We start from the raw sequence: 25,619 nt of genomic DNA on the forward strand, positions 1-25,619 counted from the left end.
GGAGATGGGAAGAGAGGAATTCAAAGGAAGTCACGCCCCCTCCCTCTTTTACTAGAAGCAAACAACAATTTTTGGGGTTCAAGAGCAGAAATCCAGCATCTTCGTCACCATGAGTTGTTTGGAAGATGACATTCCTTTGTGTAGTCTTAGTGCGCCCCAAGAATGGAATGGAATGGAATAGAATGGAATGGAATGGAATGGAATGGAATAAAATAGAATAGAATAGAATAGAATAGAATAGGAGAAGGAATGGAATAGAATAGAACGAAATGGAATGGAATAGAATAGGAGAAGGAATGGAATAGAATAGAATAGAATAGAATAGAATAGAATAGAATAGAATAGAATAGAATAGAATGGAATGGAATGGAATGGAATGGAATAGAATAGAAGAAGGAATGGAATAGAATAGAATAGAATAGAATAGAATAGAATAGAATGGAATGGAATGGAATGGAATGGAATGGAATGGAATGGAATAGAATAGAAGAAGGAATGGAATAGAATAGAATAAAATAGAATAGAATAGAGTAGAATGGAATGGAATGGAATGGAATGGAGTGGAGTGGAGTGGAGTGGAGTGGAGTGGAGTGGAGTGGAATGGAATGGAATGGAATGGAATAGAATCGAATAGGAGAAGGAATGGAATAGAATAGAATAGAATAGAATAGAGTAGAATAGAATAGAATGGAATGGAATGGAGTGGAGTGGAGTGGAATGGAATGGAATGGAATGGAATAGAATAGAATAGAATAGAATAGAATAGAATAGAATAGAATAGAATAGAATAGAATAGAATAGAATTGGAAGGGACCTTGGAGGTCTTCTAGTCCAACCCCCTGCTTAGGCAGGAAACTCTACACCACTTCAGACAAATGGTTATCCAACATCTTCTTAAAAGCTTCCAGTGTTGGAGCAATCACAACTTCTGGAGGCAAGTTGTTCCACTGATTAATTGTTCTAACTGTCAGGAAGTTTCTCCTTAGTTCTAGGTTGCTTGTCTCCTTGATTAGTTTCCATCCATTGCTTCTTGTCCTGCCCTCAGGGGCTTTGGACTTGACTCCCTCTTCTTTGGGGCAGCCCCTGAGATATTGGAAGACTGCTGTCATGTCTCCCCTAGTCCTTCTTTTCATTAAACTAGACCTGCCCAGTTCCTGCAACCGTTCTTCCTATGTTTTAGCCTCCAGTCCCTTCATCATCTTTCTTGCTCTTCTCTGCATTCTTTCTAGAGTCTCAGCATCTTTTTTAACATCGTGGCGACCAAAACTGGATGCAGGTATTCCAAGTGTGGCCTTACCAAGGCCTTATAAAATGGTATTAACACTTCACGTGATCTTGATTGTATCCCTCTGTTTATGCAACCTAGAACTGTGTTGGCTTTTTTTTTTTTTTTTTTTTGGCAGCTGCTGCACATGGCTGGTTCATATTTAAGCAATTGTCCACTAGGACTCCAAGATCCCTCTCCCAGTTACTGCTATTGAGCGAGGTACCACCTAAACTGTTCCTGTGCATTTGGTTTTTCGTGCCTAAATGCCGAACCTTCCTTTCCCTCCCCCCACCCCTTGAATTTCATACTAGGAGGTAAACCAAGGGACGCGACAAACAGACGCGATGGAGGGAACCTCCTCATCAAAGGAAAACCTTTCTGCTCCTTGTCAAGAAAAAGCGCAGAACGCCCAGCAGCAATGCCATTGAAGGATGCGAGCTTTTCCGTGCCTGGCTTTTCGCTCTAAATCCGCCTCCCTGCCTCGAATTGTCCCCACCCTGAGTTCAAGTAAGGAGCGTGGGCAGAAGGTGAGACTGCACGGTCACTCATGCCCTCGTGACATCTCATCTGGATTACTGCAATGCTCTCTACATGGGGCTCCCCTTGAAGAGCACCCGGAGGCTCCAGTTAGTCCAGAATGCGGCTGCGCGGGTGATAGAGGGAGCCCCTCGTGGCTCCCATGTGACACCTCTCCTGCGCAGACTGCACTGGCTACCTGTGGCCTTTCGGGTGCGCTTCAAGGTTTTGGTAATTATCTTCAAAGCGCTCCATGGCTTAGGGCCGGGCTATCTACGGGACCGTCTACTGCCACCGATTGCCTCCCACTGATCCGTGCGCTCTCACAGGGAGGGACTCCTTAGGGTGCCATCAGCCAGGCAGTGCCGGCTGGCGGCCCACAGGGGAAGAGCCTTTTCTGTGGGGGCTCCCACCCTCTGGAACGAACTTCCCCCAGATCTTCATCAACTTTCCGACCTTCGAACCTTTCGCCGCGAGCTTAAGACACATCTATTTATTTGCGCAGGACTGGACTAGAATTTTAAATTTTAATTTGGTTTTAATGGGGTTTTATTATTTTTATTGCAATTTTTAACATTCGGCCTTATTTAATAAGTTTTTTAAATTGGTGTTTTATTCTGTATTTATATGCATGTTTTTTATTAGGCTGTAAACCGCCCTGAGTCCCTTGGGAGATAGGGTGGTATATAAATGTGATTAAATAAATAAATAAATAAACGTGGAACGGATGGAAGATGGCCGTTTTGACTCGCCTTCCAAGACGATCACGGTTGGCAGGTGACACCTCAAAGGAGCCTCCGTTGGACAGCTTCGTGTCTTGTATCTTGTGCCTTGTGACACTTCGCTCCTCCCCTTGCACACACACACACACACACACACACACACACACACACACACACACACACACAAATGTTTCTGGGTTGCGATACCGAATAGAGAGATTTCCCTGGAGGACTCAGGATAGCTGTCAGGAGAGAAAGGCTGTCAACTCATCCAGCTTTCAGCTATAACAAGTTACCTCCGAGCAAAGCGAGGCCTCCCCTTATCTCTGAACTCTCTCTGGCTCCAGGTGCCATTGATACCCAGCGGATGGCCAACAGGTGCATTGCTGCAATCATGCTTTCCCTGAAGGGTTGAAGAAGGTCCCTGATAAATCCGGGTCCATTTCACCTTCTCTGTAAGTAGGGAAGGTTTTCTGCCCTGGGTTTGAACATGGGAGATGATGCAATCTAAAGGATGCAGGACATATGCCACGAGGCCCATAAAAATAAGTATTATAGGGACGAAAAGTGCCTACTTGTGTTATTACACCTTTTTCCTTCTGTTCAATCATGTGCCGAGTCTTGAAGATTACCTCCTCCTCCCCTCCTCCTCCTCCTCTCTGGCCCTTCGTCTCCACCTTCTTGTGCCCCTCTTCTTCCTTCTCTCTGTCCCTCCTTCTCCTCTTCCTTCTCCTTTCTCATTCTCTTCCATCTCCTCACCCTATTCCTCTTCCTCCTCCCCATCCTCTTCCTTTCCATCCCTCCTTCTCTGCCCATCCCTCCCTCCTCTCCCTCCCTCCTCTTCTTCTCTCTGTCCTTCTTCTCCTCCTTCTCCCTTCTCCTCCCCGCCTGCTCCTTTCCATTCCTTCTTCTCCCTCCTCTCCCTCCCTCCTTCTCCCCTCTTCTTCTTCCTTCTCCCTTCTCCTCCTCCTCTCCTCCTCCTCCTCCTCTTCCTTTCCATCCCTCCTTCTCCTCCTTCTCCTCCTCTTCTTCTCCCTCCTTCTCTTCCTCCTCTCCGTCATTCCTTCTCCCTCCTCCTCCTCTTCTTCCTTCTCTGTCCTCTTCCTTCTCCCTTCAACCCTCCTCCTCCGTTCCATCCGTCCTTCTCCCTCCTCCTCTTCCTCCTCTGTCCCTCCTCCCCTACCTCTTCCTCCCCCTCCTGCATAATGCACAATCCCAAGTATGTGTTTCTGGATGCCATAGAAGCTTTTACTTCCCTCCCAACCTTAATGTAGATCAATGCCATGTCTCTATTAAGACATAGCATAGAAAGGAAGAGAGAGAGAGATGGAGAGACAGAGAGAGAAAGGGAGACAGAGAGGGGGGGAGAGCTAGAGAGAGAGGGAGGGAGGCTATTTTGAATGCCAGCCAGGGACATGGCCTTTGTCGGTTAGAAATAAACTTCTTTTTAAAAAGAATTGGCGCTTGGTTCAATTACAGCCGAAGACTTGGTTGGGTTTCCTTCCCTTCCTTGCATAATTGCCTCCCCATTTAAAAATTAATGTGCTCTTTGCTTTTTACTTATTTGAAGGCAGTTTATTGCTGCGCTGGAGGTTAACCATATTAAACATTTCCTAATGACATTTCAGTACAGCAGAAATGGGGTGTTGTTGCTTATTGCTATGGTTTTTTTTTCTTTTCTTTTTTCTTTCTTCTTTAGAGACCAGACAAAAAAAACAACACAAAGGCAATTAAGTATGCATTAGCTTAAAACTCTGGAGAAAGCATCTAATATAGGAAAAGGAAAACATGCAGCCCCGAAACTGTGCAGGAGAGGTTTTGTTTTAGCAAAACACACCACTGGAAAAAAAGCATCAAAAATGCAGACCAAGAGGTCAAGGTAGGCTGGACTGTTTCCAGCTCTTTTAAGCTTCCGTTTTCTTGGCCTTTTTTGCGGGCGTGAAGTTTAGCTAGGATTAAACAAAAGAGAGAAAGAAGACACGGTAGGAAAAAATGTCTAAATTTTGATAACTGACCCCAATTCAGTCTGCGGTTGAGAGCAGAGGTTGGCCATGCAAAGAGCATAAGATTCAATTTAAGAGTTGAAATTCTAAAGCGGGCAAGAGATGATGGATAGATATAGAAAATATATATTTTTAACACGGTGGTTATTTTATTAAGTATTAGAAAAAAGAAGTAGAAATTAGAAACTGGGAAAATAGTATCATGTATAGTGAAATATTAATAGAAAATATTATAATTACTATGTATACACAAATGTTAGAAGTTGAAAGATTATGCATGTTTTAAATGGTACTATCATTATTAGAATTGTTTGTAAAGTATATTGACCCAGACAATATACAATTCACAGTTTGAGCACAGAAAGCTCAAATTGCCCAAGGAGCTGCTGATCCAGTTCTACAGAAGAATTATTGAGTCTGTCATCTGCACCTCTATAACTGTCTGGTTCGGTTCTGCAACCCAACAAGACAGACACAGACTTCAGAGGATCATTAGAACTGCAGAAAAAACCATAGCTACCAACCTGCCTTCCATTGAGGACCTGTGTACTGCACGAGTCAAAAAAGGGCTGTGAAAATATTTGCAGATCCCTCGCATCCTGGACATAAACTGTTTCAACTCCTACCCTCAAAACGACGCTATAGAGTACTGCACACCAGAAAAACTAGACATAAGAACAGTTTTTCCCCGAACGCCATCATTCTGCTAAACAAATAATTCCCTCAACACTGTCAAACTATTTACTAAGACTGCATTACTATTAATCTTCTCATCATTCCTATCACCCATCTCCTTCCACGTATAACTGTATGTTTGTAACTTTGTTGCTTATTGTTGTTGTTAGCTGCGAAGTCATGTCTGAGCCATCGTGATCCCATAGACAACGTTCCTCCAGGCCTTCCTATCCTCTACCATCCTCTGGAGTCCATTTAAACTCATTTGCTTATTATTGTGTTGCTTATATCCTTATGATTTATATTGACTGTTTCCCTATGACTATCATGAAGTGTTGTATCTTATGATTTTTGACAAATGCATCTTTTCTTTTATGTATTCTGAGAGCATGTGCACCAAAGACAAATTCCTTGTGTGTCCAATCACACTTGGCCAATAAAAAATTCTATTCTATTCTATTCTATTCTATTCTATTCTATTCTATTCTATTCTATTCCTTCCTCCACCTCTCTCTCCTTCCTTCCTTCCTTCCTTCCTTCCTTCCTTCCTTCCTTCCTTCCTTCCTCTTTTTCCTTCCTCTCCTCTATTCTATTCTATTCTATTCTATTCTATTCTATTCTATTCTATTCTACTCTACTCTACTCTACTCTACTCTATTTTCTTTGGATCTTCAGGACTGCCATACTTAGTGCTGTTGGGAAACTGGGGAGGGGGGATTGTATGGAGCATGGGTGATATATAGTCATAATAACATTCCTTTCTCTGAGAGTCAAGGACATCTTGGCCTGCACCTGGAGTGGCGTGACTGGGAGGCCTCTCTAGTTGGGACAGTGCATGGATTGGACCATGTGATGGACATGTAGGTGCAGGGGGAAGGGACTTGGATTTTCTTTTGGGTGGGGAAAACCCGGAAGCTTTCAGATTCTGGTTTTCCCAGATGTGCCAATATGACCTCTCTAATAAAATGGAACTTTGAGGAACTTCTAGCCTCAGAGTCTTCTTTCGCTGAGGGTGTTACTGGGAACCTTGACATTAACCCAGAATCCGCTTTAAAACTTCAACTAGCTCCCCGACTTCCAGGCTGCTGTCCCGGGTCCTGAGGCCCAAGCGTTGACCCGATACCGGGCAGCGTGAAGACTCAGGGAAGATGAAAAAAAATTGAGCTTTGCCGGAAGTGTGGAAATAAGATCCCAGTGTGAGATCAGATCTCCACAGATCTTAAACCGCTGCATTTAAAAATATATATTTATCTAAACACAGTCTCTTTTGATGTCTAAATTTAAGCAACGTAAAAGCTGCAGGGTGCTTATAAGTCTCTCACTGCCTTGAGTTTTGCGCTGAGGTTCCCTCCTTGTAGGTATAGGTGTAGGAGAAAGTGAATAGAAAAAGAAAGAGTGGGGTGGAGGTGGGATAGAAAGAGAATAAAGACCCTTTACTAAGTAACTTTATTCCCTGGGGGCGTTCTTGGCAGTACCATATAAATAAAGCAGACAATGATTGGTCTACTCCTGGCTTATTCATAGCTAGCTTGATTTTCGGGATTAAAAAAAAACTTCAGAAGAAATAACAAGGTGTCGTGTTCTTTCAAAGTATTGAGGTTGCTACTTGAATTTGCAGTTTACGCTGAAGGTTTAATTTACAAGGTACAGTAATTAAAATCCTGGTGATGTTCACCCTTTGCAATTAGGTGTAACCAGTCGCTGGTATTCTACACACTCAGAACAAAGATAGGCTCACTTCAAGGAACATATAAAGGAACGTAGAAGATAGCACATAGAATAATCAGGTTGGAAGGAACCTTGGAGGTTTTCTAGTCTGACCCTCTGCTCAAGCAGGAGACCCTGGACAAATAGTTGAGATTCCAATCCTCCCAAATCAGATCTTCTGGAGGAAAAAAAGGGAAATATCTACAAATATGGATAGCTATGTGACTTTTCTGAAGCCTCCAGGATCTTTAACAGATTAACAGAGTTGGAAGAGACCTTGTAGGTCATCTAATCTAACACCCCCACATCCAAACAGGAGACCCTACACCGTTTCTGACAGATGGCAGTCCGGTCTCTTCTTGAAAGCTTCCAGGGATGAAGCTCCCACAACTTCCAAAGGGTTCCATGGGTTGATTGTTCTCACTGTCAGAAAATTTATCTTTATTTCCATCTCCTTGTTCAGTTTCCATCCATTATTCCTTGTCTGGCCTTCAGGTGCTTTGGAAAATAGCTTGACCCCCTTCCTCCTCTCTGTGGCAGCCCCTCAAATATTGGAAGATGGTTCTCCTGTCTCCCCTGCTCCTTCTCTTCACTCTCTTCACTAAACTAGCTAGATTAGCTTCAGTAGACTTATTTCAGAAAAGTGGCTGTCCAATCTCTTCTTGAAAGCTTCCAGTGATGGAGCTCCCACAACTTCCGAAGGCAACTTCGGTTCCATTGGTTGATTGTTCTCACTGTCAGAAAATTTCTCCTTATTTCCATCTCCTTGTTCAGTTTCCATCCATTATTCCTTGTCTGGCCTTCAGGTTCTTTGGAAAATAGCTTGATCCCCTCCTCTTTGTGGCAGCCCCTCAAATATTGGAAGACTGCTATCCTGTCTCCCCTGGTCCTTCTCTTCACTAGACTAGCTCCTCTTGCCCTCTTATCTGATTTCCAGCCCTGTCTCCCTAACCCTAACCCTAACCCTAACCAGAGTAACAGTAACAGAGTTGGAAGGGACCTTGGAGGTCATCTAATCCAACCCCCTGCTCATGCAGGAGGAAATGGCGGGGATCAGCTGCGCGTGCGTTTAAAGATTTTCGGGGAGGGCTTATATTCGGGGGAGGACTTATTTTTGGGGAAACACGGCACCCTGAAAGAAACTGTAATTTTTGAAAAGCAAGCAGAGGGACGCAAACTTCTAAAATGAGACATCCTTCCTTTTTCTTTTGCCTAGGAATAAGTGTGATAGAAATTAAGAAAGGGAGAAAAAAGCAATCTGCGCCCTTTCTTTACCACCGTGGTTATTATTGTTCCTCCCACAGATTCTGATCTCGCTTATTATGCCGTTCTCTGCAGACAGTCCCTACTGCTTAATTGGTTTGCAGGCTACCCAAAGAACCATGGTTGTAGAGGGAGGTCCACCAGCACAATCAATTATTGATTGCCTGAATCAAAGGAAAGGGGAGGGGGGAAGCCACTTTTTAATCACTCGTTTCATTTGCATATCGCTTTTTGCCCCCACCCCCCAAAAAATGAATTTATCCTTTAGCACAATCTGGGGGCTTCCCTCACCCAGCTTAACAAAATAACACCGTCGGAAGGGACCACGGAGGTCTTCTAGTCCAACCCCCTGCTCAAGCAGGAGACCCTATACCGTTCCAGGCAAATAGTGACCCGGTCTCTTCTTGAAAACCTCCAGTGATGGAGGCACCCACAACTTCTGGAGGCAAGCTTTCAGACTTAATTCCTGAATTAATTGTTCTCATTGTCAAGAAATGTCTCCTTAGTTGTAAGTTGGATCTCTCCTTGATAAGTTTCCATCCATTGCTTCTTGTCCTGCCCTCAGATGCTTTGGAGAATAGCTTGACTCCCTCTTCTTTGGGGCAGCCCCACAACTACTGGAAGGCGGCAATCATGTCATCCCTAGGTGATCTTTTTAGAATATAGAATAACAGAGTTGGATGGGACCTTGAAGGTCTTCTAGTCCAACCCCCTGCCTAGGCAGGAAACCCTACACCATGTCAGACCAATGGTTATCCAACCTCTTCTTAAAAACTTCCAGTTTTGGAGCATTCACAACTTTTGCAGGCAAGTCGTTCCACTTATTAATTGTTCTAACTGTCAGGAAATTCCTCCTTAGCTCTAAGTTGCTTCTTTCCTTGATTGGTTTCCACCCATTGCTTCCTCTCCTGCCCTCAGGGGCTTTGGAGAATAGCTTGACTCCCTCTTCTTTGGGGCAGCCCCTCAAATATTGGAACACTGCTATCATGTCTCCCCTAGTCCTTCTTTTCATTAACTGTTACATAAACTGTTTCAACTCCTACCCTCAAAATGACACTGTAGAGCATTGCACACCAGAACAACTAGACCCAAGGACAGGTTTTTCCCGAAGGCCATCACTCTGCTAAACAAATAATTCCCTCAACACTGTCAAACTATTTACTAAATCTGCACTACTATTAATCTTCTCATCGTTCCCATCACCAATCTCTTTCCACTTATGACTGTATGACTGTAACTTTGTTGTTGGCAATTCTTATGATTTATATTGATATATTGACCATCATTCGTGTTGTAAATGTTGTACCTTGATGAAGGTATCTTTTCTTTTATGTACACTGAGAGTATATGCACCAAGACAAATTCCTTGCGTGTCCAATCACACTTGGCCAATAAAAAATTCTATTCTATTCTATTCTATTCTATTCTATTCTATTCTATTCTATTCTATTCTATTTTATTCTATTCTATTCTATTCAACTAGAAATACCCAGTTCCTGCAAACGTTCTTCGTATGTTTTAGCCTTCAATCCCCTAATCATCTTTGTTACTAGCTTCTCTGCATTCTTTCTAGAGTCTCAACAACTGTTTTTTATTATTATTTTTCCCCTTGAATTTTTTTGCTGATCTATGACACGTCTTGCTAGATGATCTTTGCCACACCAGCAGAATTCAACCTGCTTAAGGCTGGGTCTCTGTACCCTGTTTAAGAGCTATTGTTCTCCGAAACACTTTCAGCCTTTAAAACAAGGTTCTCCAACCTTGGCAACTTTAAGCCTGGAGGACTTCAACTCCCAGAATCCCCCAGCCAGCAAAGCTGCAAAGCAAAGCTGCAAAGCAAAGCTGCAAAGCAAAGCTGCAAAGCAAAGCTGCAAAGCTGGCTGGGGGATTCTGGGAGTTGAAGTCCTCCAGGCTTAAAGTTGCCAAGGTTGGAGAACCCTGCTTTAAAAGAGCACTGTTGCATCTAATATATATTTACAGATCGGTATAAATTTGGAAGTTGGCCTTCCTGCACGTTTCAAGCTGCTTCATTCTGGCTCTCTGCAGAGCTGCCATTCTCTGAAAAAACCTCCAGCCTTTAAAAGAGAATTGCTTTTAAAATATATTTACAGACAAATGGAAGTTTGGAAGGTAACCATCCAGATGTTCTTTCGCAGACTCTGGGAATCTAGGCAAGTTCTGCAGACTGATCATTTAACTTGCGCCAACTCCATTGCTGTCAACATCTAGCCTGAGTATCCAAATAAAAAGCCCAGGATCATTTCCATTCTGAAAAGCTTACTGTTTGTTGAATACGTGCCAAGGTAAAACTAACTTTGAATTTCAAAGGCACCAATTCACAATATTAAACAATGAATTTCCCAGCCCAACTCCCCAGGCTGCTACGCAGACCATGTAAATCAAGTTCTTTTTGTGATGGGAACCATCCGCCTTCCTCTCCACACCTGTTGATATGTCCTTGAAAGGTATCCAGAGTCTCCCAAGTGTTGTAACCCAGGCCCAAGTAGGTAGTAGGAAACTCAAGTCAGTGTAAAAACAAACAAACCTTATTATAACAGCTGAGAATTAACTCATTCTCAGCATAGTCCAACTAAATTAAAGCAAATTCCTCCCCACACAATTCCGCAGTCCTGTCACCAACCTTGATCCAATTAGGCAAACTGCCAAAGGCCTTTCTTGGCAAAACTTTAGAAGACGTCGATACGAAACAAATGCAACAAGTCAAAGCTGAAAACGTTGTTTTCCGGCAAAGAGACCAAATGCCGTTGCTGGTCATTTAAGCCTTATGGGAGGCGCCAATCATCTCTTGGCCCTACTCCTGAGTTGTCCTCTTTGCTTGAGCTGCTCTTGCCTTCTGACAGCTCTTCTCATGCGTGCATTAGGAACAGGCTCCTCCTGTTCCTCTGCCTCACTACTGTCAGCCTCTGGAGGCTCTGGAGTCCGCACCTCACTCCCCGATGGCCCTGGCCCCACCTCTGCCTCTGACACAGAACCCTCATTTGGGCCTTCCCCAGCCTCCAGGACTGGCCCACACTCTTCCCCAGCCTCATTACTGTCTGACTCCGTTGCCAGCTCTGCAGGCTGCTGATGGACCACAACACTAAGCTCCCGTGACACTACAGTAATTTTGTTTCTCCCAATTAACCCATTCCTAGTCAACATCATCCACACACACACACCCCTTTACTCTAATGACGAGTTGAAACAAAGAGGCACGTAGCTGTTCTGACCTAGGCTTCCCAAAAGCATGAAACCGACTCCTCGTCCCGATAAAACCCCTTTTATTTCGTTTAAAAGGAATTCCTCTCCAGCAAAGTCCCGGCCAACGGTCTTTCAAGAGATTTCACAACTGCAGACCTTTATCAGGCTTGGAGAGCTGCCAGGCCGATATCTTCCAAATGCAACTCTTAACAGACAATACAGATCTTAACTCTAATGAATTGAACTGATTGTCTCCTGCAAACTCCCCTCCCCTTTCGCTCCTCTTTATTCCCTTTGGGAGGGGCCATTCACCGTCCACCTGTGGCTTTACTCCTGAGTCGACCCTTGTTCCTTAGCTGTTCCCTTCTTCTGGCAGCTCATATTGGGACCAGGCTCCAGCTGTTCTTCTGCCCTACTGATATCTGACCGTGAAGGTAGCTGACAACTGTCAGGCGGCCCTGGCCCCCTTTCTGCCTCTGACGCAGAGCACTCATCAGAGCCTTCCCTAGACTGCAGGACTGGCCCATGTTCCTCCCCAATCTCCTCACTGTCTGCCACCAGCTTCGCTGGCGGGCCACAAGTTGCCCATTTTTCGCTCTTGACAATTGCATCTATTTAATGGGAAAGCTGCCCATCCAGACTGCTGTGTTTCTACTCCTCTTCCAAAACCCACACACTGGTTCCTGCTTTCAGACAAAGGTAAGCACGGGGAACTTAACTGACTTAACTTGAAGCAGGACCCCAATGCTTTATAATACTGAAGCAGGACCCCAATGCTTTATAATACAAGTGCTTTATGTTTATTTGTTAGGATTATAACAAGATGTATTAGAGATAGAAGTCGACGTGTCACATAAAAGCGGAAGTATATTGCTTGGCAGAGATGTGGTGTTGCAAGCTTTCTGTAAAGCACAGGAATATTTCTACATGTTGTTCTTTGTAACCTGTTCCAGTAACTATATGTGATATGATAATGGTAGTCCATATATGGGCTTTTGTCTGTGGATAACTAATTGGATAACTTCTTCTTTTTCTATGGCAATGTCTGTAACCAAAAGTATAAAAGATTATGCTTAAGCTTTGCTCGGGGCTCAGACCTTTGTTTTCCACGTGAGTGGGGGTCTGTGTCCTATTTGCGCAAATAATAAATTAATTCTTGTTTCTCAAACCCTTCGTGGTCTTGTCTCCTCACTTTAAGACGTAAGTTTTCTATAGCAAACTGACCTTTCTTTTCGTAGACGAGTTTCTCTCCGCTCCTGCCCGTGCTGTCCAGAGGCACCCCGGTTTGACTCCCAAACTCCCCATCTCTGTAGCCGAGCTCTGGATGCAGAGGGTTATCTTCCTCTTCGTAGTCGTAGTCATCCAAGATGGGGGTCTCGCGGATGGGCATGCCGATGACCGAGGTGTGGCCTTGAAGGCGTGAACTGCGGAAGCTCTCCCTGCCCTGGGAGCCGATAAGCACGGAGGGGATGTAGTGGATCTCGTGGGTGGCCTCAGAACTGGCACTCTTGTGGGGGACCCGACGTTGTTTGTACCAACGCCGTTGGGCGTACAAGGCTATGGTGAACACCAGCAGCAGCAAAAGGAGAGCAATCAGTCCACCCTAAAGGGGGGGAAAAAAACAAGGAAAAGAGAACAGGAGTGGTTAGAAAGCATCTCTCCTCTTGTAAAGCAATGCACCATTGTTTCTACATCAGAGACAGGTCCTTCTATTCTATTCTAAAGGCTAAAACATATAAAGAAGGGTTGCTAGAACTGGGTATGTCTAGTTTAATGAAAAGAAGGACTAAGGGAGACAGGATAGCAGTGTTCCAATATCTCAGGGGCTGCCCCAAAGAAGAGGGAGTCAAGCTATTCTCCAAAGCACCTGAGGGCAGGACAAGAAGCAACGGATGGAAGCTAACCAAGGAGAGAAGCAACCTAGAACTAAGGAGAAATCTCCTAAGCATTAGAACAATTAACCAGTGGAACAACTTGCCTCCAGAAGTTGTGAATGCTCCAACACTGGAAGTTTTTAAGAAGAAGTTGGATAACTATTTGTCTGACATGGTGTAGGGTTTCCTGCCTAAGCAGGTGGTTGGACTAGAAGATCTCCAAGGTCCCATCCAACTCTGTTATTCTATTCTATTCTATTCTATTCTATTCTATTCTATTCTATTCTAATCTATTCTATTCTATTCTATTCTATTCTATTCTATTACATTCTACATTATCTATTCTATTCTATTCTATTCTATTCTATTCTATTCTACATTATCTATTCTATTCTATTCTATTTACTCTACTCTACTCTACTCTACTCTACTCCACTCCACTCCACTCCACTCCACTCTATTCTACTCTACTCTACTCTATTCTATTCTACTCTACTCTACTCTACTCCACTCCACTCCACTCCACTCCACTCTATTCTACTCTACTCTATTCTATTCTACTCTATTCCACTCCACTCCACCCTACCCTACCCTACCCTACCCTATTCAATTCAGTATTCCAGTATTTGAGAGGCTGCCACAAAGAGGAGGGGGTCAACTTATTTTCCAGAGTACCAGGAAGAAGAATAAGAAAGAACGGATGGAAACTACTCAAGGTGAGAAGCTGGAGGTTTTTAAGAAAAGACTGGATAGCCACCTATCTGAAATGGTATATAGGGGGTCTTCTGTTTGAGCAAGGGGTTGGACTAGAAGACCTCCAAGGTCCCTTCCAGCTCTATTCTGGTTGAATTGCCAACCCAGTGCATCAGTGCAAATGTTCTCCTTTATCCGAAGACAAAGTGTAGAAGTTTGACAAGGAACTCACTCCAAGCACGTATTGAGAAAATTTGAATGGTCCTGCTCAAAGCGGATAATTAGAACACGCTTACTGGATCCAAATTAAACCTTTCTTTGAAAGCCGCAATTGGTGCAGTCACATTGGGTGTGTGTGTGTGTGTGTGTTTAAAAAGCTTCAAAAACTGCATTGGATTTCTCAGCCTTTCGTTTGAAATACTTTGCTTTTTGTCCACATTTGTATTCTCCAAAACACTGTTCATTAATTTCGGTACCACAGCAAGCCGAATAATATCACAAGTACCCGAATAAGAATAACGGTGCAATAATAAAAAATAACCCCAAGGGGCATATTATTTGGATTTTTCTCAGAGGCCAACACAGATATCCTTGCTTTCGCTCTTGGTTGTTAATAGTAGCGAGAACTTTCAAAACTCTTGACTATCCAATGGGGTTTAAGGGAAACATTGCTGTTTAGTATTTCCTTACAGTGCTGTAAAACTAACGCTTTTAATCTCCAAATATTTATGGCCAGCATTATACAGATTCAGAGAAGAGCTTAATACTAGCAAAAAAACAACAACCCAGAGTTACAGAATATCAGAGTGGCAAGGGACCTTAGAGGTCTTCTAGTCCAAGCCTCTGCTCAAGCAGAGGGCCTCTGGTGGCTCAGCAGACTAAGTCTGTCTGTTATTAACACAGCTGCTTGCAATTACTGCAGGTTCAAGTCCCACCAGGCCCAAGGTCGACTCAGCCTTCCATCCTTTATAAGGTAGGTAAAATGAGGACCCAGATTGTTGGGGGCAATAAGTTGACTTTGTCTATAATATACAAATGGATGAAGACTATTGCTTGACATAGTGTAAGCCGCCCTGAGTCTTCGGAGAAGGGCGGGATATAAATTCAAATATTATTTTTTTTTAAAGCAGGAGAGCCTGTGTAACATTTAGTTGCCCAGCCTCTTCTTAAAAGCCTCCAGGGACGGAGATTTTTAAAGAGCAACTCTTCAAGCAGATCTCTTCAAGCAGATCCCTTGCAGCGCATTTCGGAAGGCATGTTCTTTAACTGACCAGTTATCTTCTCAAGCATGGTTAGCCACACCGTTCACTGGTCTTATGGACTACATTTACAGAATAACAGATTAATAAGGGATCTTGGAGGTCTTCTAGTCCAACCCTCTGCTCAAACAGGAGCCCTTATACCATTCCAGACCAACGGCTGTCTAATCTCTTCTTAAAAACCTCCCGTGATGGAGCACCCACAACTTCTGGAGGCAACTTCCGTCCCACTGATGAATTGGTAATAAATTAAATAATTCAAAGCAATTGATTGCCCGCTGATATTTATGGACTTAGCAGATAGCTACACTCGAGATGAAGTGGAATTCTGTACTTCTGATTAAGAATCTATGACTAACAATTCAGTACGCCCACTTTTAAAAACCTCCTTCCTTCCAAAGTCTGGGAGAGAAAGCTATTTTACAAACCCCTGAGAATTCAAATCAACCGCATAACCAACCAGCAATGGGACTGATCCTCGATCAATCCATCCAACATCCCCCCCACAACCAATGCTTCACCTCCCAATGACCCTCACCTGACATGACCTCCCCATCACAAGACACATCACTTGCTGTGATCTCATCACAAGACCCAAGACTCTCACCTGACATGACCCATCACAAGACACAAGACCCTCACCTGTTGTGAGCCACACCTGACCCAAGACCCAAGACCCTCACCTGACATGGCCCATACCTGATCCATCACAAGGCCTTCTCCTGACATAATCCTGCCCTCCCGCCTCCGCCACAATACCAACTGACCACACAAAGCCCTCCTAAGCCGAAGAACACCAACACCGACATCCCCTAAAGTCCCCTGAAGGCGTTACCCAGCCTGGCAACAAAACATTCAAAAACCCACCCACTACCTCGGCGAACGACCCTCCGCCCTCATCCTCCACCCAAGCTCCCGATATTCACCATCGTTGCAAAGCTATTTTAACCCGAGCTCCATGGTTCAGCCCGGTAGCCTAAGAAATCAGCTTCTTTTTCAAAAGAAGGAGAAGGAGAAGGAGAAGGAGAAGGAGAAGGAGAAAAAGAAGGAGGAGGAGGAGAAGGAGAAGGAGAAGGAGAAGGAGAAGGAGGAGAAGGAGAAGGAGAAGGAGAAGGAGAAGGAGAAGGAGAAGGAGAAGAAGAAGAAGGAGAAGGAGAAGGAGAAGAAGAAGAAAATCCATATATATATTTTATGTCTCTATTAGGTACTATGCCAACCGTATACACAAAAGGCATCAATTTAATAGGAGATAAAGCTCTCCTAAGATACGAAATATGCGCAAGAGGGCAGAATTACAGCTGCCGTGGGAAGTCTTGAAAGTTCTTCCACTGGTTGTGAATAAAAGATAATCAGAGAGGGGAGAGAGGGAGAGAGAGAGAGAGAGAGGGAGGGAGGGAGGAGACAGAGTGAGAAAAAAAAAGGTCAATTTCCATATAGCTTCATCATAAAAACCGAATTTCAATTCGAAGAAAGACGGGACCGAAATCCTAACAGGATGATAACGTGTCTGACTAAAATATGCAAGCCCGTGTCTTACAAAGTGCTTATTGGAAAGATTTGAAGGCAAGGGTTGGGAAAACAGGCTCCCGGTGCTGTAAGGGGTGGGGGGGTGGGGGGAGAGGAGAATATGAAGGAGAAAAAAGAAAAAAACAGGAGAAAATTGCTTCCTGTTTTTGGGGAGGAAAATCAGCCGTCCAGAGAATTCTTATTCAAGGCTCTGGAATTGAGGTGCCTCCAAAGCGTCGGCGCGGCTTTAGGAACAAGTTGCTGACGGGAAGAAAATATATTCATCCTTTATGGGAACCTTTGGGTAAAAATAGCTATTCATCTACAGGTATATGAGACGCCTTTATCCATTCCTTTTTCTTTCTCGTTCTTGTTTTCTCTTTCCACTCCCCCTCTTTCCCTCTCTCTCTCTTTCTCTCTCTCTCCCTCTCTCTCTTTCTCTCTCCCTCTCTCTCTTTCTGTCTCTTTTCCTCTCTCTCTCTTTCTTTCTTTCCCCCCTCTCTTTCCCTCTCTCTCTCTTTCTCTCTTTCCCTCTCTCTCTTTCCCCCCTCTCTTTCCCCCTCTCTGTTTTCCTCTCTTTGTTCCCCCCTCTCTTTCCTTCCCTCTCATTCCCTCTCTCTCTTTCTCTCACTGTTTCCCCCTCTTTCTTTCCTTTCTCTCACTCTTTTCCCTCTCATTCTTTTCCTTCTCTCTCTCTTTCCCCTCTCTTTCCCTCTCTCCCTCCCCCCCTCTGTTTTCAAATAAATAAATAAATAAAATAAAATAAAAATATTCTCATCCAAGAAACTTCTTCAGTTCTTTTTTTTTTTCCAATCTAGATTATGCAATGAAACTGAGCTGTGCCGTAGCCTAGAGGTGGAGCTCTCGCCTCACCAACAGGAGGCTGTGCGTTCGATCCTAGGTAGAAGCAGATATTTCTCTCTCTGGGCACGCTGAGAATATATACCTGCTGTACAAAACTGCGCATTGGCAACAGGAAGGGCATCAGGCCAGTAAAATGCTCAGCTCCATTCAGTTGCCAGAACTCCACCCCGTTAAAAGAAGAAGATTATGTAGTGAATCTGTACTGGAGGGCAGAAAAGGTCTCCAAGCCAGCAGAATTTCGACAAAAGGTGTCTCTTCTCCTATCTCAAGGAATAATCATGAAGCTTCATTCAAAGCTATGCAGAAGATGAAAATAAACTAACAAGAAAAAGAAAAGAACCTTGAACCGCGATCGTCTCTCAACTGCAGGGAATCTGATTAACCCCAAGACACAAGAAAAGTCACAGCAATTGCATATCCCAGACACCTCTTCTCCTGGAGGAGCAGAAGGCAGCTCACGGCAATGAATACTGCTTAACCCAAATTTCTAAAAGGTTAGGCGAAATTGTAGCGGCAGCAGTCTTTCTACGCTCTGCAAAGGCCCATCATGCAGAATTCCCCAAATCTTTGACATCTGGTAGACAAAGATCTTGCTCACCAAGCTCAAAGCCGAAGTTCAAGGATGTGTAAAAGACGTCTCCCTCCCTCCCTCCCTTATTCTCCTTCCTTCCTTCCTTCCTTCCCCTTCTCCCTCCCTCATTTCCATCTCCTTCCTTCTGTCCTTCTTTCCTTCTCCTTCCCTCTCATTTTCTGTCCTTCTCCTTCCCTCTCATTTTCATCTCCTTCCTCCCTCCATCACATTTCCATCTCCTTCCTTCCTTCTGTCCTTCTTTCCTCTTCTCCCTCCCACTCATTTCCCTCTCCTTCCTTCCTCCATCACATTTCCATCTCCTTCCTTCTTACCCTTTTCCTTCCTTCCTTCCTTCCTTCCTTCCTTCCTTCCTTCCTTCCTTCCTTCCTTCCCCTTCTCCCTTTCTCTCATGCCCATCTCCTTCCTTCCTCCTCTCCTCTCCTCTCTCTCCCTCTCATTTCCATCTCCTTCCTTCTTTCCCTTTTTCCTTCCTTCCTTCTTTCCTTCTTTCCTCCTTCCCTCCCTCTCATTTCCACCTCCTTTCTTTCTCCATGCCTCCTGTCTTCCCTTCCTCCATCCTTCTCATTTCCATCGCCTTCCTTCCTTCCTTCCTTCCTTCCCTCCCTCCCTCCCTCCCTCCTCCTCTCCAAAAGGTTATTATTGAATAAATTACTCTGGGAACCCCTGATGCAATGCTAAAAATTAACATGAGGTTGCTACTTAGAAATATTTCCCCTTCCTAGTTAGAAAGCAAGGACTGGTTCATCCACCAAGGACAAATGAACTTTGTCAGTTTTGCAACCCATAACGATGACAGAAAGAATATTTCTGTTAAAATTAGATCCATCGGTTCTCTAGCATGCAAATCCTCCAAATCCTACCACTTTGCAATCGGATCCAAATCTGCCGGAGAGCCATTATATATCGCCCATACAACCATCCCAATCCATAATTAAATCCCTTTTAACCCTCTTTCCTTTGCCTATTAATAAATAAACCCTACAAATGTGTCAAATCCAGGCGCACAGAACTTCACTTTTTTTTTTGTCGCAAAAAGCTTCATTGCCTGTCTTGATGATTGTTATTATTTATTTATTTTTTGTGCGCGCCGGAGAGATGGCAAGATTAAGAATAATAATAACAACAGCAAAAACAAAATGATAATTATGATGATAGCGTTTATTTACTTCCTTGCTAATTTACCAGGAAAGGGAAAAAAAAAAATCCAGCTAATCTCAGTGGATAGCTTGATCATTAGTGCAAATTAATGCAGCTTGGTTGCACAGTATGCATATATTAAAAGAAATTAATTCTTTCCAAAGAAAAGCAAAGGAAGTCAGGCAAGAACGGGTGCTACCAGATGTTAAACGGCTGATAAAGTTTGGATTATGACGCTGGGTGGTTATATTTCTTTTCTTTTTTTTTTATTTGAATTTATATCCCGCCCTTCTCCGAAGATTCAGGGCGGCTTACACTGTGTTAAGCAATAGTCTTCATCCATTTGTATATTATATACAAAGTCAACTTATTGCCCCCCAACAATCTGGGTCCTCATTTTACCTACCTTATAAAGGATGGAAGGCTGAGTCAACCTGCAATTACTGCAGGTTCAAGTCCCACCAGGCCCAAGGTTGACTCAGCCTTCCATCCTTTATAAGGTAGGTAAAATGAGGACCCAGATTGTTGGGGGGGCAATAAGTTGACTTTGTATATAAATATACAAATAGAATGAAGACTATTGCTTGACATAGTGTAAGCCGCCCTGAGTCTTCGGAGAAGGGCGGGATATAAATGCAAATAATTAAAAAAAACAAACCGGGTTTCTAGCTTAAGAACTGCAGTGATCCACTTCACTTCAAACTTACAACAGCGCTGAAAAGAGCAACTTAGGGCTATTTTCACTCTTACGACCGTGGCAGCATCCCCATGGTCAAGTGATCAAAATTCAGACACTTGACCACTGATTCGTATTTATGACCGTCGCAGAGTTCCCGTGATGACATGATCCAAAAACTCAGATGCTTGGCCACTGGCTCGTATTTATGACGGTTGCAGTGTCCGGGGGGGTGGGGGGGTGTCACACGATCCCCTTTTGTGACCAAGCAAAGCCAACGGGAAAGCTGGGTTCGCTTAACAACCGTGTTGCTAGTTTAACAACTACAGTGATACTGGAGTGATTCACCAGTATGGCAAAGAAGGTCTTAAACTGGGACAAAATCCACTGAACAACTGTCTCCCTTAGCAACATACATTTTGGGCTCAGGTGAGGTTATAAGCCGAGGTCATAATACTTGCTTCTCAGGGGTGAAATGCTACCGGTTTGGACCGGTTCGGCCGAGCTGGTAGCGGTGGCAGCGCGAGGCTCCGCCCACCCGCCTGGACATTGTTGCTTCCTGGTTTTAACCAGGAAGTAACCTGTTTTTTTACCCTCTGCGCATGCGCAGAAGGCTTTGGGCACGCACGCAGAGTGCCCACTTCCGAACCAGTAGGGAAGGTAAGTAGATGTCACCCCTGTTGCTTATGTTTGAACCAGGAACCCAAGCAATTGCCTCGTACCGATTCATCCCTTTGATTCATTTATTCCCCTCTTACAAGCCCTCTGCAGATGTTTCCCCCCCTCTCCCTCCCCTCCACCAATCCTCTCTGGAGAACAGAGTGGATTCGAACCTGATCAATTTTGTCTTCTGTTTTTTGTTTTGTTTTGTGTGTGTTCTTCCCCCCCCCCTCCCACTGACTGTATCCTCCAGGGCAAACATTACAAATGTACCTGCCAAACCCTGAACTGGGCTTTCCTTCTAATTGCAAAAACAAAAACAAAAAGATGAAAGGAAAGACAACAATGGTTGTTTCTTTGGCTTTATCTGCCAAGAATTGAAGAGAGCTCCCAACCACAGTTAGGAAGGCAGGAACAAGCAAGAGGAAAAGGGCAGATGAGTATGTGGGGGTAGGTGCTGGAGATGGTTTCAAAATGCATCGAGGGATGTTTCAGATCAATTCATGGAATCAAGCAATATAGAAAGGAGGGGGCTATGACTAAGAAAGAGCGGGGGAGAACATTCCCTTCCCTTCCTTTCCATCCCTTCCGTTTGCCCGTCCCTTCATTTCCATCTTCCCTTCCCTTCCCTTCCTTTCCGTGTTCCCTTCCTTTCCTTCTGTCTTCCCTTCCCTTTCCTTTCCTTCCCTTCCATCTTCCCTTTCCTTCTTTTCTGTCTTCCCTTCCCTTCCTTTCAGTCTTCCCTTCCTTTCCATCTTCCCTTCCCTTCCTTTCCATCTTCCCTTCCCTTCTTTTCTGCCTTCCTTTCCATCTTTCCATCCCTTCCTTTCCATCTTCCCTTCCCTTCCTTTCCATCTTCCCTTCCCTTCCTTTCCATCTTCCCTTCCCTTCTGTCTTCTCTTCCATTCCTTTCCATCTTCCCTTCCATCTTTCCTTCCCTTCCTTTCCGTCTTCCCCTCCCTTCCCTTCCCTTCATTTCCATTTTCCCTTCTCTTCCAACTTCCCTTCCCTTCTGTCTTCTCTTTCCTTCTTTTCCGTCTTCCCTTCCCTTCCTTTCCATCTTCCCTTCCATCTTTCCTTCCCTTCCTTTCCATCTTCCCTTCCCTTCCCTTCTGTCTTCCCTTCCTTTCCATCATCTCTTCCCTTCCCTTCCTTTCCCTGTGCTAGAGATCAGTTCAAAATGCACCGATGGACATTTCAGATCTATTCATGGAACCAAATATTAAACAAAGGAAGGCTCTATGACTAAGAAAGGTGGAGATCATTCCCTTCTCTTCCCTCCCTCTCTTCTTCCCTCCTTCCCTCATTTCCCTTCCTTCCTTCCTTCCCATTTCCAAAGCTTTATTATTGAACAAATTACTCTGGGAACCTTCCCAACCCTTGTATAAATATGTTTAGGCAGTTTTACTGTGCAAATATTTCAGCGCAACAGATGCCCCTTGTGCAAAGCAACTGCCGTAGCATATGCCAAGGTTCCAGTTTTGCTACATGACTGGAGCTTCCAGGAGAACAGCAGAAGACTGCCCAGGACAGCAGTGGTTTGAAAAAAAGCGAATAATTATTTAGATGCACCATTAATCTACCCCCTTGATAGAGGAAAAGTACACTTCACAAATTGGAGAATGTCAAGAGCAAGATTATGCTACTATATCTGATTCTTTTCAGATAATAATTATAATCCCACAAGGCACATATTTTCATTAGAGAGGGGGCGAGGGGGGAGGAAGGAAAGAAGGAAGGAAGGAAGAATGGAGGGATGGAGGAAAGAAGGAAGGAAGGAAGGCAAAGAGAGAGAGAAAGAAGGAAGGAAAGGAAGACAGAGAGAGAGAAAGAAGAAAGGAAGGTATATAGAAGGAAGGGAGAAAGGAAGGGAGGGAGGGAGGAAGGAAGGAAGGAGGAAGGAGGAAGGAAGGAGACAGATGGAGGGAGGGAGGGAGGAAAGAAGTAAAGAATGAAGGAGGGAGGGAAGGAAGGAGGAGGGAGGAAGGAGGAGGAGGAAGGAAGGAAGAATGGAGGGAGGGAGGAAAGAAGGAAGGAAAGGAAGACAGAGAGAAAAAAAGAAATAAGGAAGGTATATAGAAGGGAGGGAGGGAGGAAAGAAGGAAGGAGGGAGGGAAAGGGAGGAAGGAGGAAGGGAGGAAGGAGAGTGAGGGAGAAAGGGAGGGAGGGAGGGAAGGAGGGAGGGAGGGAAGGAAGGAAGAATGGAGGGAGGGAGGGAGGAAAGAAGGAAGGAAGGAAGGAAAGCAAAGAGAGAGAGAAAGAAGGAAGGAAAGGAAGACACACAGAGAGAGAGAAATAAGGAAGGTATATAGAAGGAAGGAAGGAAGGAAAGAAGGAAGAAAGGAAGAGGGAGGGAGGGAGGGCAGGAAGGAAGCCGTGGAAGGAGAGTGAGGGAGAAAGGGAGGGAGGAAAGAAGGAAGAAGGGAAGGAAGGAGGAAGGGAGGGATGAAAGGAAGGTGGGAGGGAAGGAAGGAAGAATGGAGGGAGGGAGTAAAGAAGGAAGGAAGGAAGGCAGGCAAAGAGAGAGAGAAAGAAGGAAGGAAAGGAAGACACACAGAGAGAGAGAAATAAGGAAGGTATATAGAAGGGAGGGAGGGAGGAAAGAAGGAAGGAAGGAAGAAGGGAGGGAGGGAGGGCAGGAAGGAAGCCGTGGTGGTGCAGTGGTTAGAGTGCAGTACTACAGGCTACTTCTACTGACGGTTGATTGCCAGCAGTTTGGCAATCAAATCTCACCAGGCTCAAGGTTGACTCAGCCTTCCATCCTCCCGAGGTGGGTAAAATGAGGACCCAGATTGTTGGGGGGCAATAGGATGACTCTGTAAAAGCACTATGAAGCGGTATATAATTCTAAGGGCTATTGCTAAGTGGGAAGGAAGGAAGGAAGGAAGGAAGGAAGGAAGGAAGGAAGGAAGGAAGGAAGGAAGGAAGGAAGGAAGGAAGGAAGGAAGGAAGGAAGGAAAAGAGAAATTCATGAGCTGCCTGCCAGCCGTGTCGCAAAATATTTTTTTTACTAGCTTATAACTTGCCATGGGAATAGTAAGATCCTTTGCAAAGATGACTCACAGACACAATAATTAATGTGATCAGTAATGAGATATAGGAAGAAGAGATCATCTGTTGCATTTTAAGCGAAGTTATTAAAATTCCTCGTACTTGTGATGATGGGGTGGGGGGGAAGTCATGTGTTGTTTCTTTCTTTTCTACTTGTTTCCTTCCTGCCCATTCTAGCTTTTATCCTTTTATTATGCATCAGTTTCCATCTGCATCCTTGTAATGTGGAATAATGTTACTCTCTCTATAAAAAAAGAAGTGCCCCTTCCCCCCCCCCTCATATTCAACCATTTGCTTTTAAGGTTGATCTTGCATTTGTCTTGTGTGATCCCTGAAGGAGCCAGGAATCCAGCTGGCCACTGAGTTTGACAGAGCTACCCTGAATCAAAGTGACATCTTCCACCTTTGCGCATAATGGAAACGCATTTCCATGAAGAGACCTTCTCCCACCCTTTCATGACAAAACTAACTTGGTTGATCCACCAAGAGCTGAAAAGATGAAAAGAGCTGCCGTATAAGAGAAGGCGAGTTCCGTTTAATGCCAAGTACAATGTCAGGAGATTTGACGCCAAGTCAGCCCCCAGCATCAGGCGGCCTTTAAAATAGCTGTGCCTCTTACTTAGAGGGCTTCTGCAACTTGATCCAGCAGCTAATAGGGGAAAGCTGTGGTAGTGGAGGAGGAGGAGAAGGAGGAGGAGGTGGAGGAGGAGGGAGCAGCAAAAGGAGAAGAGGAGGAGAAGGAGACCAGCAGATTATGTTGAAGAAGGAAGGAGGGAGAAGGAGGAGGAGGAGGAGAAGAAGAAGAAGGAGAGCAGCAGATTATGTTGAAGAAGAAAGAAGGAAGGAAGGAGAAGCAGATTAATGTTGAAGAAGGAAGGAAGGAGGAGGAGGAGGAGGAGGAAGAAGAAGAGCAGCAGATTATGTTGAAGAAGGAAGGAAAGAAGAGGAGGAAGAGGAGGAGGAGGAGGAGGGAGAAGCAAAAGGAGAAGAGGAGGAGGAGACCAGCAGATTATGTTGAAGAAGGAAGGAAGGAAGGAAGGAAGGAAGGAAGGGGAAGGAGGAGGAGGAGAAGAGCAGCAGATTATGTTGAAGAAGGAAGAAGGAAGGAAGGAGAAACAGATTAATGTTGAAGAAGGAAGGAAGGAGAAGGAGGAAGAGGAAGAAGAAGAAGAGCAGCAGATTATGGTGAAGAAGGAAGAGAGGAGGAGGAGGAAGAAGAAGAGAGGCAGATTATGTAGAAGAAGGAAAGAAAGAAGAGGAGGAAGAGGAGGAGGAGAGCATTATGTTGAAGAAGGAAGAAGGAAGGAAGGAGAAGAGGAGGAGGAGAAGAAGAAGAGCAGCAGATTATGTTGAAGAAGGAAGGAAGGAGAAGGAGGAGGAGGAGGAGGAGAAGGAGGAGGAGAAGAAGAAGAAGAAGAAGAAGAAGAAGAAGAAGAAGAAGAAGAAGAAGAAGAAGAAGAAGAAGAAGAAGAAGAAGAAGAAGAAGAGGAAGAAGAAGAAGAAGAAGAAGAAGAAGAAGAAGAAGAAGAAGAAGAAGAAGAAGAAGAAGAAGAAGAAGAAGAAGAAGAAGTTGTTGTTTACTTTTGTGATGTTCTTCTGAGGACCATTGGAGAGAGCAGTAATGGGGCCAAAGAAACCTGCATTCAGTTCCTGCAAGATACGAAGCCTTTGTATCAAACAATAGCCAGATCACTAAATTACAAGGGTCATGGAGGAAGGGAAGAATGTGTGAATATAATACTGCACTGATGACAATAAAGGAATTGGAATTTGCTAGCATGGACAATGGGCATAAGAGCATAAAACGACAAGAGGCAAGGCAAAGAAATCTGAAGAGGCTCATGCAAGCTTGGTGGCATCTGGAAGAACTCTGAAATTCGTCTGGAGGGAAAACACAGGCAGAAAAGACTGTGTGCAGTTCTTCAAATTTGCAGTTCTCTATCTTCCAATGAG

General features: G+C 44.4%; 1 protein-coding gene across 2 annotated transcripts in view; it reads right to left on the reverse strand.

The window, feature by feature from the left end:
- The window catches only part of ASTN2 (astrotactin 2), a 479,279-nt gene that overhangs the window by 322,148 nt on the left and 131,512 nt on the right, over positions 1-25,619 (reverse strand). For both annotated transcript variants that reach the window (XM_058159180.1, XM_058159179.1), the window contains exon 3: positions 12,579-12,957. In XM_058159180.1, coding sequence (XP_058015163.1) covers positions 12,579-12,957 — 379 coding nt within the window. The remainder of the gene's footprint in view (positions 1-12,578; positions 12,958-25,619) is intronic.

Source organism: Ahaetulla prasina, chromosome 16 (assembly GCF_028640845.1).
Source record: "Ahaetulla prasina isolate Xishuangbanna chromosome 16, ASM2864084v1, whole genome shotgun sequence".
Lineage (NCBI taxonomy): Eukaryota > Metazoa > Chordata > Lepidosauria > Squamata > Colubridae > Ahaetulla > Ahaetulla prasina.